General features: G+C 43.4%; 1 protein-coding gene across 1 annotated transcript; it reads left to right on the top strand.

Moving 5' to 3' along the window:
- The first annotated feature begins 248 nt into the window (after window positions 1–248).
- Window positions 249–17,238, top strand: KIRREL2 (kirre like nephrin family adhesion molecule 2). Its single transcript, XM_075189910.1, has 15 exons — window positions 249–583; window positions 9,507–9,656; window positions 10,492–10,641; window positions 10,973–11,130; window positions 11,278–11,428; window positions 12,079–12,184; window positions 12,466–12,611; window positions 13,014–13,141; window positions 13,385–13,511; window positions 13,629–13,729; window positions 13,951–14,149; window positions 14,261–14,365; window positions 14,766–14,863; window positions 15,053–15,118; window positions 15,318–17,238. Exons 1-15 carry the CDS (start codon window positions 529–531, stop codon window positions 15,738–15,740), a joined length of 2,163 nt encoding a protein of 720 aa, XP_075046011.1. The 5' UTR covers window positions 249–528; the 3' UTR covers window positions 15,741–17,238.
- Window positions 17,239–17,694: the final 456 nt, after the last annotated feature.

The raw sequence follows: 17,694 nt of genomic DNA, 5'->3' as shown, positions 1-17,694 counted from the left end.
CCAGTTTAGTTACAGCTCACACAGGAAATCACTAAACTGAATGGCAATAAATGTTTTGCAAACTTCTCCCCATCTGGAAGATGCGCTAAGTGAGTGTAAGGATAGGGGAGGGGGGGCTGGAAGCAGGAGTGAAGGGGAGGAGGGGGGGGGGGGGGGAGAGGCACAAGGGGGTGGGAGGAGAGATAATTCTTTTATTCTACAGCAGGATGAACTTTCCCTCCAATAGGTAGTGAGGAGAGGAGGGAATAGCCTACTCGCTAAATCCACTGCAGAGAGAGGGAGTCAGGAGCCTGGAGAGAGGAGGAGAGGATGCAGAGAGAGACACAGGAGGACAATTCAACTCAGCCACCGAAGCAGGAGAACAGCAGAAAGTGCCCAGGAGACTGTCAGTGTGTGTGGGGCGGGGGGGAATATTGGCAACAAAAGTGACGGGCAGGAATCGCAGCGCTTTAGCGCAGAGTGATTGAAGGCTCCGGATCTCAGTGACGTGTCTCTGCGTCAGGCGCAAGTAGGGACCCAGATCTCAGGATGGAGATCCAGGAGCTGGTACTGTGCACTCTGCTCCTTCACGTCCTGGACCAAAGTAAGTCTCTTGTTATCTCATCCCTATATATATTGCAAGAAATATTAAAATGTTGCAAGAGCTCAGAGGTGTTAAAAGTTGCAACAAGATCCCAACATATACCAGCGCTACACCTGCCAAACCAAATGTCTGTTTATTGATTAATTATTGTTTATTGATGGAGCAAAAATCTTATTTCAGTCTTAAAAATGTGTTTTCCCAGCAGCTGCTCCATGTACTCTGAGACAATAGGGTGTCTTTATACAATGTGTCCCTATATCTAATTCTGTAAGTCCATGCTGACCACTCACAGATAAGGAGACAGACTCAGGACCGCAGGAGATGACTTTAGGACTGTAGGCATGAAACAGACTTATAGGGGGAAAATCGGGATCATTTTACAAACATATGTAGCATGCAATCAGATTCCGTTTTAATTATTGATGAGGGGGCAGAGGGGGGGCAGGGATTCTACATATATATCCTTGCCCCCCCCCCCCCCTTACTCTTATTACCGGCTTGTTGTTAATAATTGCTCTATTTCGGTGTTTGTCCCAGCGGATGGGTCCATTTGTACTAATAATACAATTGTAATGAGCTCTACATCCACCTGCCAAGTCTATCTGCAGTGATTACAACATGCTCTGAGTCCTGCAGGGATTGTACTTTCCATGACTCTTATTGGCACTTCTGTAGTTGGGTTGCAGGCAGGACCCAGCTACTGTGTTTCCTATCGGTACCTTATGTCTATTTGGGCTAGGTGAGGCTGTACCTGTCAGGCCTGGTCCCCCAGCCCCCGTCTAAGGGTTTGGAATTGTTTTCTCTGATGTGATGTACAATGGACTTGGTGCAGTGTGCTGTGTGCTGGATACGTGCTCAGTCGTTTGCAGTAGTTCACAGTACTGACCTACACTACCGCATTCAGTCTCTGATTCGTCTGTATAACAGAGAAAAAAAGCCACCTGTGCCTGGCTGGCTTGCTGTAGAACTACAAGTCCCAGAAGGTGGCATGGGGCATGCTGGTATATGTAGTTCCACAAAAAGCTCAGCCAGCCACAAGTTGTCTAAGCCTGATGGATTTTGTTTTGGGAAATAATCTGTAAAACCGAAATGCCGTGTATAGGGGAAGACTCAAACATATGCTGTAGCGCAGTATGCTTGCATAGATATGGTAATAGATTGAATTTTACATATGCATCACTTGACAAACATAATAGAATTACAATGTGTCTAATATGAATCATCCATACTGACTCATTTTTAATTGTAATAAAACTCCTATCTGCACTAATTACATGTCCTGATGGGAGATATAGTCCATCAATGGTTTGCAGTTGTTGCAGAACTATTGATTATATTGTTGAGAAGTCGCTGCCAAAGAAAAGCCTCTGTCTCTTGGTTAGTAAAATGCATTAAGCTGTCTATGTATTTGAAGTTAGAATGTTGAATACTGCTGCACCTTTATCACTTGTTCCCTGCTCTGTTCACAAAGGTGTCTTGGTCTGTTTCTGGCACCTCATCAGTTAGGAGATACAGGGGGAGGCCAAAGGGTCACATTGCAGGAATGTCTGTCTGTCAGCATTGGCAGAGACACCAGGCCAGATAACAGACTGGACCAGACCTGGTGCTTTCATCTCATGGGGGTCTGATAATAAGTAGGAGGGAAAAAAAAAGGAGGGAGCTGATAAGAAGGTCTGGAGGGACTCAGGTATGCGGGAGGGGGACCCTGCCAACCTTATCAGTCCATGAAGCAGTCTGGTCTCACGGGAATTCCATGACACTCACAATGCTCCTCATTGTCTCCAAGAATATGGCTGTGTCATTCAGACATATCTCTCTGTGGCTCTGACTGACGTGATGGTACAGATGGAAGGACTGGTCTAGAAGGCCAGCTACCTGGGCCTGCGTGGCTTCATAGTTATTATTAGAGACATTATCAGCACTTTCTATGGGAATATCTTTATACTTTACAGCAGAAGGATGAAACTTGTGACTCGCTTCCCTGTTGTGGAGCCAGGAGACACTACATGGACACGGCATGGACACGGCATGGACACGGCATGCCACGCTAGACGGCTCATTGTGTTGACAGTCATCAGGCAACCTATGGATCTCCATCTGTGGTAGAGCTTCAGATCCTACTTGTGGTTCCACAACAGCTGAAGAACCACAGGTTGTCTAACGGTGACCATAAACCCTACAATTTGGATCCCCAATTTTAATATTTTAGACTGAATTGGCCATAAATCACATCATGTATGGGCCAAGGAAAATCACAAATCCTGATCTACATCTGATGGTATCGAATAGTATTTGTGGTTGGATGTTGTCTTCACTCAACTGTGCTAATGGTGCCTTAATGGATCTTGACATTCAACCCAATTGCCAACTCGCTGGATATTTCAGGTGTGGCGATACATATATATGGGCCATCGGTCTGGTCTAGTCCGGCCAACCTACATAAAATTAGAGCTTACGTTTACTTTTACGTAGCATTGACCCATTTAAAACCCTACATTTGGAATTGGAGTCAATCCCGACAGACCATGAACCCGACAATTCTTATTTATCTTTTCCGAGTCGTCCACCTTCTACTTAAGCAGACACAGCTCTAGGTACTAATCAGTCTGTGTGGGACCCTTGGTCTTCTCAAGTTGGAGTCAAGTTGAGCTATCTGTTGGCGCCTGAAAACAATGGCCATAACAGGATGGGTGGTTTTCCCAGCTAATGTTGAAAGTTGCCCTAAGAAATTTTGCCTATTGATTGAGTCAATGAGATTTTATACAGATGTGTCCCAGTCGGAGAATATGGTCTACCATTGATCTTGATCATTTGGCCACTAGAGGCGCCATCATATTGGCCAAGCAATTAAATATGGCAGCTCTAATTTTATAAATTAACACAGATGTACAGAGAAGTCCTACCTCTATATATATATATATATATATATATATATATATATTAGTCGCAACATGTCCTACAATTGAAGCCAGTATGCCCTCTAAGCAAACACAGCTGTCAATCACTGAAGCAAAACAATGATTGACTTTGATGGAGGTCTTGCCCCTCTCCGCACTAATTGAGTTGATGATGTACTGGACAGTCTTCTCTCAAGGACAACGCATGATCTTATAACAGAGGCAGTATAATTATTTATTATGTGAGCTCGTCATACATAATCTGTCGGGGGGGGGGGGGGGGGGGTCAGAGGGGTGGCGATGCTTCTTCATGGCAACTCTTCACAGCTTGGAGAGCAAAAAAAACAACCCAGGTTCTAATTATAAAAAATATGTGAAGAGGTTTTGCACAGGTTTGAGAGAAGCATAGATTAGATTGAAGGAAATGTGTTACGTGGGCGATTTCACTCCCTCCCTGCTCCGACTTAACGCTGCCAGTTCCAATAACTACCTGATATAAGGGGATTGCCCTCCTGGCCCCCTTGCCTGAGTTTTGGTGAAATCGTGTACTTCAGCGTTTTAATAAAGGTTTTTTTTATTTCGCACGGGCAGAAGAACGAAGGATCTGACTAAAATCCCATTGACTCAACCTTATAATGCTCTATTCCCTTTAAGTGTAACCACTCAAGTCCACATTGAGCAGCTCGCTAATCCCTTGGAGGATCACAGCTCTGAATGTAGAGAAGGAGAATAGCTGGGTGTAAAGCAAGGGGAGGGGGGTGTTCATAGATTCTGAGAGACTTCTCTCCAGATCTCATTAGAGAGGCTTCTGCTTCTTCTGAGGCGAGAGTGATTGTCTCTGGAGGGTCAGGAGATGTGTTGTAGGCATGAGAGGGGGGTAACGCTGTAAGACTTCATATAACCCTAATAGCATAATGCCCTGGAGGTATCCTACTGGCCTCTGTTTGTCTAAACCTAAAACAGAAGTTATGTTATAGGAAAGAGCTATTATAGAATTTCATAATTTATTTATATATATATATATATTGTATTATTGCAAAGAAATATAGTTGATGTCATATTAGTCTTACAGGGGCAAACGCAGGATTTGTAGAGGGAGGTTTCCACACCACGTCGCCAGTGGGCGTGACCAGCATGCTTGGGGGTGTGGCTATAATATTAGACAGTGCTTGGCTGCTCTCCAACTCTTCCTAACCCCATAATATACATGGGCAATGCTGCGTGCACTACTGTTAGGTGCACGCAGCTCTCCCTTTTCAAGCAGAGCCGTGTGAAGCGGGAGCAGGGTCCAGCCACCTCAATTATACAGTGCCCCAGGCTTGGAGGGGGGTTTCCAGGCACTAGGAATCCCCCCCCACTCGGTTTGCCTATGCCTTAGTAGCGTGGGGGCAACCTGGTTGCTCGCGGTTGGTCCCATTGTCGGGTGCCGCACGGAACAACAAGTTAGTAATGCAGTTGTGTGTTGCTTTCGTGTTGACCGATGGGCGCACATATTGGCATCAATGGCAGTCATCCTTCTGCCTGTCTGTGCGCTATACTTATATTCAGGTTCTGATTGGAGGTGATGTGCCAAAGAACGCAATTCGTGTTTGTGCTTAAATGATGGATTCCAATAGTCTACGATTTCAGGGGCGGAGTTGGGAGGGGAGTGGGCCTGTGCACTATAAGGGTGTGCCAAGCTCCAGCGCACGCAGTAGCGCCCGGTTCAAGCTTTGGGCATCTAAGGTACGTCTTTTTCAGTGGTATGACTTGCACCAGCTACAGGTCGGGTGTCAGTGCTGATTACTAGTGATGACGGCTATGTATACAGCTAGAACATGTGTTTGCAATCAGGAGAAACTGCATAAATGTGTTTCATGAGGGGGTTAATGATTTCTCATCAATGATTATATTATTAACAGAGGACAATAACTGAATACTTTTTTCTTTCTGTGCTGGGACTTTACATTCCGCAAATATATTGTACGCCCACAGTGTTTGGTGCCTGTCTCAATACGGCGAGTGCCGTATATGCCGAGTGCACCTAGATCCGTCTTCCACAAGAGACGTTCCTCCGGGTCCGCTTGCAGTTGAATACGGACGTGCGTGTGCCCAAATTTTTGCGCGCCTTAATGAATCAGAACTGAGCCTGTATTCAGGAATTCTGCATTTTGCTGAATATATATTCTAAGTAAGGCTGGATTAACGACGTTGTCAAATAATTCAGCTCTGTGATGTGCTTATGATATAAGGAGGAAGAATTCCATATAATAGAGGGAGCTTTGTCATCATTCCTCCAACATTCTGATTCTTGTCATTACCCGATACAGACTTCGTACTTGTCTACTCTCCCAGAATTTCCGCGAGACTCCCAAATTTCATTTTATATATATATATATATATATATATATATATATATATATCTATATATATATATATATATATATATATATATATATATCCTAAAAACCGCTTGTTGCCTTGGTCTATAAGTCACACACTACAATCACGTACTAATCTGCGCAAAGAAAAGGTAAACAATATAAATCATTAGCTCCGTAGCCGTTAGTGTAAACGGTAACTTAGGATAATGAGACATTTCTTAGTGTAATCACTGAGCAATTATGGTCTAGGGTGAGTCACTTGCTAGAAGTTTGTGTAAATATAATGTGATATGGAGGCGGGAAGGTGAATGTGTTTCCTAAACAACACAGATCATTTCATTATTGAATATCATTTCACCTCTCTTAAGACTATCTCCCAGTGTGATAAAATTCTCTATGGCAGACAAGCTGGTCCTCCATTGTCTCTTGCGTATGTGAGAGCTTATATTACAGGTGCAGTATATTTTATTTTATATATATATATATATAATGTGTGTGTGTGTGTGTGTTAGGAAATTTAGACTGTAAGCTCCGATGGGGCAGGGACTGATGTGAGTGAGTTCTCTGTACAGCGCTGCGGAATTAGTGGCGCTATATAAATAAATGGTGATGGTGATGATATATATATTATTATAGCACTGCTTTTGTGGTGTACTGCTGGTGTATTACACGGAGTACACAGACCTCTTATCCACTTCCATTCTGACATAGAATTTCTCCCTATTTTTCCATCCCTCTCTCTACCCCTGTGTAGACTGAAGGCCCCATGACCTCTGCACCATATCACTGAATAGGACCCATCACGCTCCAATAAACTTATCACAGGGAACACAGGACAAACTGTCTCCTAAACACACCATATGGTGCATTAACTTCCACTTAACACAGCTCAGCCCCCCCCCCCCCCCCCACAGGCTGGTGGTTTATGGAAGGAGGGGGGGGGGGTGTAAAATACCAAAGAGCTTACACTCACATTGAACACTTTCTGTTCCTCACAGGGCAGCCTCTAATGAATCCTCCGCCGTTGACAATATCAGGCGTTATAATGAAGCGCTTGCTCCTCTTTCCAGTAGATTTGGGGTTAAACCCCTATTTTTATCACCCAATGAGTCTTTTCTCTGTAAACTAAAAGATTAGGGCATGCGTGCCCCCCCCCCCCCCCTTCCCTAGGCACCATTCACCCCCACCAAGTTTCATGCTGTCAGTATACACAAAGGAACAGAAAGCATGAAAAGAGAGAAAGTGGATTAACTCTAGAAAAACAGCTTTTAAAAATCTGTTAAAGCCACTCAAGGGACAGGAAGGGGCTTAAGAGACAGCCAGAAATACAAAGAGACAATCTCACACAGAGACAGTGGGATTCTATCAATAGATGAGGGAGATTGTCTTTTTTTAAGGGGGGGGACGACATAAATCAGATGAGGATATAAAGTTAAGATAAACTCCATCCTTTACGATCTTAAACCTGCGATTTCTCGCAAACAACAGCATCATTCTCTTTAAATCAATGTTTACAAGATTATTTAATACATGATTAATACATTTATAAAGTTTAGACAGAGCTCTGCAATCCTGGTAGCATGTATGTTACACAGATCTGCAGGTATGAAGCACAGCTATGTACCCTGGCATTGGAGAACTAAATAAGATATCGGCAGGACAGTCCCTCACACTTTATAAACAAGCTTTTGGGAATTGCTTCCCCTGGGGCTATGTACAAACGCTGACACACACAAAAATATTTGTGAATTGTTTTAGCGTCTATCTTAATTAATGAGGTCAATGCAAATGCACTTCTTAGGATGCACAGCTAGCAATCTAATTATGTTATAATTCAACTGCTCAGAGGATATAAGGACTTAGCACCTATTTCAAATCCACTGTCAGTGCAGCAGGTGTCCGAATTGTATTCCGGTTCTTGCTACTAGAAGCTGGCAACCTGTGGCTGTAGAAGAATTAAAGGTCCCCTGTCTGCCCTCCAAAGCCTGCATTGCTGGCACTTGTAGTTCTACAACAGCCAGAGAGCCACCAGTACGCCCGCACCTTGCTATATCCAAAACTTCCCAACATTCGCTTCCTGCGTTCACACGCTGAGCAGAGACCCCTTCAGGAACCAGATCTATGAAAGATGTAGCTTAGACGGTCCTTAAAATAACTCATCTTACACCAATTAAATCTTGTGGGAAATAAAAAACGTTGAAATTCCCCCGGAAACATCATAACGTCTGACGGCTTCCAGAATCTGGGTCTGGTTTGACTTGTAAACTTGATTGTTTCTTCTGTTTCCCAAGCGTTTACTCAATGTAGCAGAAGCAGAGACTAAAACATTAGATAAGGTTGTTACTGTCCGTCCAGCGTATGTTCTACGGATATAATATCTGTTTATAAATGTGATTGTGTCATGTAGTTCCAGTCTTGTCTAGGAGGATTTTTATCCACCCGAGAACATTGTCAGCTACTTACAGGAGAATATATTTAGAAGCTTCCGCTGTTTGACATTAATGTATAGCAAAGGATGTGTGTTAGTGAGCTGAATAATACACATGACATTAGCGGAGTCTTTATATATAACTAAGAATGCTCTTTGTCACTCCTACGGCGGGTTAGGAAGGATGGGATTCTGTAACCGAGAAGGCACAGTGGGACTGTACATTGGTAGACTCACCGTGTAGAAATGCACTATATGGATGGATTGATACATATTAGGGGCAGGGGTCAGTCATGTCACAGCAGCTCAAATGACTGCAGTCTCAGCTTCCCGTCTTAGTCATGTTCCACCTAACGATGTAGGAGGAGCCTCAGCTATGTGTAATACTTTTATTTTTTGACAGAGTTGCGTCAGGTTAACATTGAACTATGTATTTTGCCATCATGGGGCCTGATTCGTTAAGGATCTTAACTTGAGAAATTTCTTGTTTCAGTCTCCTGGACAAAACCATGTTACAATGCAAGGGGTGCAAATTAGTATTCTGTTTTGCACATAAGTTAAATACTGACTGTTTTTTTCATGTAGCACACAAATACTTGATAGCTTATTTGTACACTGAAATTTAAAGTTGATATTTGTGTGCTACAGGAAAAAACAGTCAGTATTTAACTTATGTGCAAAACAGAATGCTAATTTGCACCCCATGCATTGTAATATGGTTTTGTCCAGGAGACTGAAATAAGAAGTTTCTCAAGTTAAGATCCTTAATGAATCAGGCCCCATGGTTGTTATCTGGGGTTTAGTGGCCCGTTCAGTTTGTTTTTCTGTGACTGTAGCTTAAGCAATATATATGAGAATAAAGGCTTTCCCTTTACCGGGAACCAATGACATCCCTTGTACACTAAGTACAAAGTACAAACACTCAGGGGTAACCCAACTTCCTCCTGAATTTTTCCTCCAAAAGATAAAATCTTGGCTCAGCAGCCTCAAGTTGCTGACAAATGACAGCTTAAAGGCCCCGTATTCTGCCCATATCAGGAGAGATAGAGGTTCATTAACGTGAAATCTAACGTCCAATAACTGGACCCGAAGCAGATAATATAATACCCTTAGAACCACCATATGGCAGTCAGAGTCTCCTCGCAGCGACAGAAGAGCTACTGATTAATGACCTCCGTCCTCCTCTACCCACCAGGCATGAAACTCAATCATCTTCTCTTCTCCTCTCTCCCCAGGTTTTGGGGCTCATTTTGCTCAGCAACCGTCGGATCAAGTGATTGTAGCCGGCAAGTCGGTCACCCTCCCCTGCGTGGTGATTGGATATCGAGGGGTGGTCCAATGGACTATGGACGGTTTGGCACTAGGAGCAGAGCGAGATCTTCCAGGTAACAGAAGCCTGTTTATTAAAGATATTAAATAAATGAATATTAATAATAGATCCCTTATCAGTTGTTTCACACATACCTTTTGTGACGGACGGGTTAAAGGATAATTGCAAATTTAAATGCTATCTGCAATAAAGCTAGTTCCAAAATGCAGTGCTGGTAGGAGGAAGTGACTGTGCAATGATTGCGGCAATAAACTCCAGTTCACATAATCCATTACAAACATATGTGTAATAGCGGCACTAAAGGGTATCAGCAGCTTCCTGCAGCTAATGATAGAATCATGCACAACGCCTGTAGAGAAGGTAACACAGAATAGAGTTTGAGAGCGTAGGCCAGACACTCCCAAGGTTACATAGCAGCGTCTGTTACCCGGAGCAATCAAACGAAACAATATTGCACATAGTTGTCAACTCTCCTGGAAGTGGGCTGGTCGGGGGCCTCCAATACACCTTTCGCGTCATTTTGTACTCGACAACCTCCATACTCACAATTCAGTACAATGTACTATATTACTGTATAGTACACAAGGCATCGCAGTATCTTCTAAACCTAAGCTCAAATGTTGCATTGGCAAATATGTATGTTTGGGTCAAGTATATTTACGGGAGAGACTTAAAGTGGATTCATACTATAATCAGTAGAGCTTCTTAGTTGAAATGGGCGTCTGTGCATATTTTAACGATTAATAAGAATTGTATGAGTCGATGAGCTGTAATAGTAAATAACTTGTGTCAGGCTGCGGGTATTTTAGAGTGTTCGCAGACGCTGCTGTCCATGCATTTTGTTTGCAAACCTGTCGCGTGTCCTAAACAAGCGCTGATTTATGATGTAGGGTGGTCCCGTTATGCCATCGTTGGAGATCACGCGTTAGGAGAGCACAACCTGCACATTGAGGGAGTGGAGCTGAACGACGACGCCATCTACGAGTGCCAAGCGACGCAGGCAGCGCTGAGGTCTCAGCGGGCTCATCTGACCGTGCTGGGTGAGTAGCAGGGCTTTACGGAGTGTTATAATCTCTTTATTGGCTCCTTTCTTGTTGCAAAAAGTGGTTAGTTATGTGACCAGTAGAGGGAGCTGTTCCATTGAATGCTATAGAACAGAGTGTATGGAATGGAATAGTTCATCATCATCATCATCAACATTTATTTATATATCAGTCCTATATGACATATAGAGAAATTTGCTTTCATTGACTAATCTGCACTTGACAGTACTTAGCTAATTGCTGATTGGTCGTCGCGGTTCAGTGCAAACTTTGCACCAAAATGTTATGAAAATTTTCTGCGGTCTGACGCTCTCTTCCCCAATTTTAGTTCCCCCTGGAGAACCTTTGATTCGTGGAGCTCCCATATTTAATGTACTGCTCGACACACCCTACAACTTAACCTGCCTGGCTCCTGCGGCAAAACCGGCAGCTGAGATCACTTGGTACCGTGATGGCAAACAGCTGGATTGGGCGATTTACTCCAAGGTCAGGCTTCAAACTGTGCCACCCTTGTCAGTCGTCCTCTCTGTCCGACCCTCGTTGGTCGCCCTCTCTGTTTGCAGTTTCCTTTTGTCGCCAGTTCTGGCTCTCGCTGTCCGCCAATCTGACTGTTTGGTCTTCTGTCTCATGTAGCAGCTGTTATCGGATGGTAAGAGCGAGGATGCCATCAGTAGTCTCCTGATCACCCCAAGTTTTGCAGACGCCGGATCCAGCTTCACGTGCCGCGTCAGGAACTCTGCTCTGCCCGAGGGACGGGAGAGATCGGTGGCACTCAGCGTGCAGTGTGAGTGTCCGTGAACAAGGGTCGTGTCTCCATGTTGTCTCTATGACATCATACTGTCATCTGACTGTTACGTAAAAAGTCCCCAAATTCCAGACATACAGAAAAATTACTTAGTTTAAAACAGCTATAAAGTATGTGTTTTGAGTTAACCCCATTCCTCAGATATACTGCATTTAAGGGGTATCACTGTTTCCATTAGTGTAATTGCATCGATATGTTTCCATGAAGACGAACCTGTAACTTTTATAAATAAAATAACTTTTTATAGACAGGCAAGATGGGGTTTTCTAGGTTTTGTGGATCCACAAATCCCAGTAGAAGTGTCAACTACCACTGGACCTTAAAACCAGGCGATATAACACCAACATTCCGCAGGTCAGTTTCTCAATCCTCTCCTCGAGTAACTTCAGCAGGGCATGTTTTTAGGATTTCCTTAATCATATAGTGGCGAATTAATCTGATTGACTGGGCGAGTAGTCTTCCCATACGTCCTCACACAGCAAAAACCCTGAATAGATGACCGACTGGAGATACTGAAGGAGAGGAACGAGAAATTCTACCCTACAGATTGACCATCCAACCCCCCCTCCCACCCACCTTTCTCCCTAACTCTTGGACGGCTTCCTAACCTGGACTCTCACATTTAACAGATTCCCCCAAAGTGACGCTATCGGTGGATCCTCCCACTGTCTCAGAAGGGGGTTCTGTCACGTTCCTGTGCAGCGCGGTCTCCAATCCAGAGGTGACAAGTTATCGGTGAGTTTACCTTTTTTTTCCCCATGAGTGTTTTCTACCTACGCATGATGTGTCTTAAGGCAAAATACACAACTCTTTCCAATTGGTATAAATAAATTACTAAAATGCATCAAAAGAAGACAGAGAGTAAACGTTGCAGAAAGGCATATACCAATAAATTAATTAAAGTTACCTGAAGGCTATTACTCGCTTAACTTAACTAAGGCACCAGTCATGTTTATTTCTGGCATTGGAGATGTGTAATGTTGGTATTTTCAGTCCTATACCTTTATTTTTCGCAGGTGGGCTAAGGGAGGAGTCCCTCTTCCCGTGTCAGAAGACCACTATCATGTAACCGTGGACCACACATTTTTTACAGCTCCCGTCTCGTGCGAGGTATCTAACAGCGTGGGGAGCACCAACGTGAGCACTGCCGTCAATGTCTTATGTGAGTATGACCTACGTTATTATAAAGTGTAGACGATTTGTGTCTTAGAAATGGTTGAGAGACATGTAATAGGGTTGGGATCAGGGCGTAACTCTCAATCAATGGGCTACATGGCAAAATGTGTGGGGGGTCCAACAATGCATATTTACTTACTGCCCTGGAGGCTTCGATCTAGTCTTCGCAGTAGACATGAAGACCATTATGATATTACAGTAGAACTGATCGCCCAAGCGGGAATCCACTGTATGTGCACCAGAAGACCCTCCAGAGCAGACAGACTTGTATTGCCGGACCCCCCCCCCCCCTCAACATTGGGGCCCACATCAGCTGCATGGGCTGAGGGACCCCTGGTTAGGACCACTTGATCAGTAATGCGTCTCACCTCTGATATTTCTCCAACAGTTGGGCCCCGACTCTTGACAGAGCCTCGACCTATGACAGTGGACGTAGGCGGAGATGCTTCCTTCTTCTGTGGTTGGACAGGAAATCCCACCCCAACCCAATTCTGGAACAAGAAAGGTTCCTCAGAGGTAATTCTGCTTAGAATTTGTCATAAATCAAGGTGTAGGTCATAAATAGCAATTTAGGATTATATTACAAGGGCCCACCACAAAAAATAAATGTTATTTGGAGATTGACTAAGTGTGGACATTATTTTAAAGAGTTAGTTAGTTCGTTAGTGCTGCTAGCACTGTGTGTAGTCAATGTTTAGGTGGTCACTATAATTTTTTGAATCCAAGTCTGAATAAAATGTTTCTTTCACTCTCTACCAGGTGTTAAGCAACGGAAACACTTTGTCGCTGAACAAGGTGACCAGGGAGGATACCGGAATCTACGTGTGCAAAGCCATCGTACCCCGTATAGGAACCATGGAAAAGGAAGTAACGCTGACTGTGAGAGGTGAGAACACTGGTGTCTGAATGCAGAATATGGTTCACTTCAATAGGGAATTCTGTGGATGTGATGTAATCGAGACAGTTCTTAAGTACTATATTGACTGTATATCTTTGTTTTTAGGGCCACCGGTCATTACAAGTGAAATAAACTATGAGAGCATCCTTGGAGGAAAAGCACGTCTGGAATGTCTTGTGGAGACTACACCGATCCCGGATAGAATTGTAAGCATCGCGGCCTCTCAACCAATGTTTCTTTTATGTGTCGTATATTTGTGTCCTTTAGTCCAGTGGAGATACAAGTTTTTATACCACGTTTCCTGTTGAATCATAGCGCCAAGTCTTCCGACCCATTTGATGTCTTGCTTGGGATAACTGGATTTGGTGCTGGAGTACAAGACCATTTGATTCATATTTTTCCATTCCCCAAAATCGTTGTTCTGTAGGTCTGGTCTTGGGACAAGTACAGCCTGGACGAAGGCACGTTGGGACGTTTTTCAGTCGAGACACGAGTGACCGACACCGGCGCCGTTTCATTGCTGATGATTGACGGAACGGAGCTGTCCGATTACCTGATGCAGTATAACTGCACCGCTGCAAATCAGTTTGGAGAGGACTCTGTGCTCATCTCTCTGAGACAGCAAGGTGAGCTCTCTCGTAATCTAGACAAGAGACATCTCCATAGGTGGAGCTCCTCATTAACTTGCTCTTCCACAACCAGTGGTCAATGTCTGATTGTTCCCTTTGCTCTCGTAGCTGCTCTGCCGCTGATGTTGCTGATGATCGCACTGGGCTTGGGAACACTCTGTCTCTTTGTACTGGTTACAATCTGTATACTCTGCTGTCGACGACCACGGAAAGGTTCGGATGACTTGCGTGTCTTTGTTGTTGACGTGTGTGTCTATCTAGCTACATCTTAATGCACAATCCGTGTAGAATCTCCAAATGTCTCATGCACTTATATTAAATTCTCTGAGAGGCCTCCAGTCCACCTTTCAGACCACTTTCCAGGTGACTCTATGATCTACTGATCTTAAAGTTCTTTTTATATCCTCCTCGTCTTTCTGAAATGTCCATTGTTACTGAGTAATCTGCCTTTCTGACAATATTCCCACTATTTCTCTACCTAACGTTTCTGCCGAAATGCATTTATCGTTGGTCTGAAGGACTTTGCAGTACATTAAGAAGGTCCACATTGTCTTGCGTGCTTTGTAGACACCTTATTGATGGTCTCCGGTCCGTCCTTTTTAATCCTCTGTAGATGTGAAAGACACTCAGATTCTAGCGGTGGAAGTTTCAGGAAGTGACCAAAGTGATCGACACCCCAGTGATTCAGAAGAAGACCTCAAAGAACCATTGGTGAGTGTCTACAGAATGGATTTCCAGAGGAGATGACCATTTTAGAAAATGTAAATAGAGATGACATTGTTTAGGTGGGAAAGTCAGGAGTAACGTAACTACTCCTAGTTAGTAGGGAGTGGGGAATTCCAACAAGTCCTGTTTCCTATTAAAGGTTAATAGTTAACATGCCTATTGTTTTGTCCACAGCACACAGATACTGAATCTCGTGGGACGTCACAAACGGAACACAGCGATATCCCTGACGATTCTCAGGTATGTTGTCTAACTCCTTTGCTGTCTCGTTATCTATCGTCTCTGTCGTTGTGATTATAGCTCGAGGTTTGGTGAATAAAAGGTCCAAATGGTCATTGTTAGACTTTTATATAATCATAAGAAAGGCTGCAGTGTAGATTTCATATTTCCTCTTTCCGCTATTATATTCCATTAATCTAGACTCATTGGTTTCCAACAGGACCCAACGAATGGTTACTACAAAGTCCGAGTTCAGGAAGACTCACGACCAACAACAGTTGCCTATCCAGAGTTTTCTTCCCCTCCTCGTCCTCTATACTCCGCCACAAACAATCTCACCCCACTCTGTCCCACCCCATCTTTACCAGGAGCTCCAAAACTCTATGACTATACCCACCGGTATGCCACCACTCCACGCCAAGGAAGCGAACGCGTTCACATTCCACAAGGCCCTTGTAATATGCCCCCGGGTCCGGGCGTTCACCCGGCACCTTACGCCAGGGCGTTTTGCAGTTACGTTCGTCCAGACCGTTTCGAGACTCTGGAGTCAGGCCCTACACTCTCACGCCTGTCCTACGCCTCTCTTTCGACACACTGCGACTATGGGCGACCAGCCCAACAGCGTATGCAGACTCACGTGTGAGCCTGACGTTTCTCCACACTGAATAATCTAGCACAGTTGAGGAATCTGGCGAACACACAGACTGTAGTGAAAGTCAGACTCTCAGGCTCCTTGGGCCCAAAATGGGGCAAAGTTGCACCTTACGTCTTCCTGTTGGCTTTTCGAACCTGCACTGAGCAGCCTTTTATACCCAGTAAGAGACAAAGATTTCGTGGAAAAGCAACTCTCTATGGATGACCCAATGGAATTAAGATCTTTGGGGCAAGTCCAAAAAAACAGCTTATCTTGTGAAATTAGGAACTTCAGCACCGATCGGAGTAACCCTTAAATATGACTGTAAGACGCACCATATTTGCTAGTAAATATATAGTATTAAAAGGGCTCAGTTGTTGAGCAGCATCAGGAAATCCGCATGGATCAGCACGAATGAGGTCAAAATAGTGAAAACACCGTATCTGGTGTAGCCGAACTGAATGCCTTTAAAAATGTTAAGTGGAAAACAGCGCCACCCTGTGGCTCTTTTATGTACTGCAGGTTTGGTTTGTTTTTGTTTTTCTTGCAAATATATTTTTCTTAATACAAACTGAAAAATGTACAGTATAAATATCTTAGGAAGTTCATGTATATGTTTAAAAAATTCTGTATATATGTCTATAAAAAAATTGCTTTCTTGAGCACTGTGTGATTAAGAGGGTGAGATGATTTTAGTAGGGCAGTTTTGGGACATTGATTTTTTTTCCCTCCTTGCTGACTACAGCGGTCTGCCTGTTATTTATTAACCCTTTTCAATGCCAGAGCGCAGACTGTAAGGGAGAAGTTGGCTTCCAAAGACTGAATTAAAAACAAAGCTTTTCATTGGATATAATGCTATCGGTCAGTAGTATTAATTTATTATATGTAGTCTACATAAGACACGAATAGACTGCTGGCTCCTGATAAATGCAAATCGTTGCTTATTTTGCCTATATATTTGTAGATGTTAAATGTGAGGGTTGAAGTGCCCTCCTTTTCTTAGTGAAGGCAGCCATTTTGTTGAAGCCAGATGTCACCGGTTCCTAGTGAATCAATGGATTACTTTCTCATGAAGGTTGACTGAGGTTGCAGCATGGCAGCCTCCACTGTAAGTACACTTTAAAATGCTGCTTTTCATAGTAAATTAAATTTGCATTTTTTTGCTCTGTGACTTTTAATCTCAAACTGGGCTGGATTTGAAGCTTGCGGTAAAAAAAAATCACTCAGTTCTGTATAGGAAGAAATATAATTGTGAAGTCTAAAATGAAGTTTTATCATGTTAGGGAAACCATCGCTGGGCTGAAAATCTTACTGGAGCCCTGATAGCATTTTGATAGCCTTATTGAATTTATTTCTTTAGTTATTTGTACAGAAGGATTCCCAGGTTCTAAATATTATCACACTGTATCATAATTTTTGCTTCCACTGTAATTTTCCATACGCGTGTATTACAAGATGCAATTCTGATTGTTTTTTTTATTTGTACAGTTATGAAAGATATTTATATTTAATAATTAAAACAGAAAACCTGTCGAATATGACGTCTTTTTGTTGTCCAGTGTGGTGTATTATGAGATCTATGAAACGCTGTGGGATGTCCTCTAGCTGAAGATCTTCCGTAGATAGTTCTGGGTTGGTAAGGCTTGGAACACAGTAGCTATAACTGGGTCCACAGAGTGTAAACTTACATCTATCTGTGCTGGATTCCACACATCGGCTGCAGTGAGAGACAGTGGGAGACGCCAGCTGGACTTTGGATGACCAGGGCTAGGAGGTGGTGAGTAACGGTTTTAGGTGTCAACAAACCTATTTTATTATTTTTAGACTTTATAACTTATTTTTTTTAATGATCCCATTTGCAAGTTAAATTGCTTCAGTTCCTTACACCAGAGATGCAGTTTTAAATGACCCTCTCCACCCGGCCGTGCATGCATTCACACCTCTGAGCGCATAAAAAAGTTTC

The sequence above is a fragment of the Mixophyes fleayi genome, chromosome 11 (genome assembly GCF_038048845.1).
Source record: "Mixophyes fleayi isolate aMixFle1 chromosome 11, aMixFle1.hap1, whole genome shotgun sequence".
NCBI lineage: Eukaryota > Metazoa > Chordata > Amphibia > Anura > Limnodynastidae > Mixophyes > Mixophyes fleayi.
This window is presented reverse-complemented; position numbering and strand designations above follow the sequence as displayed.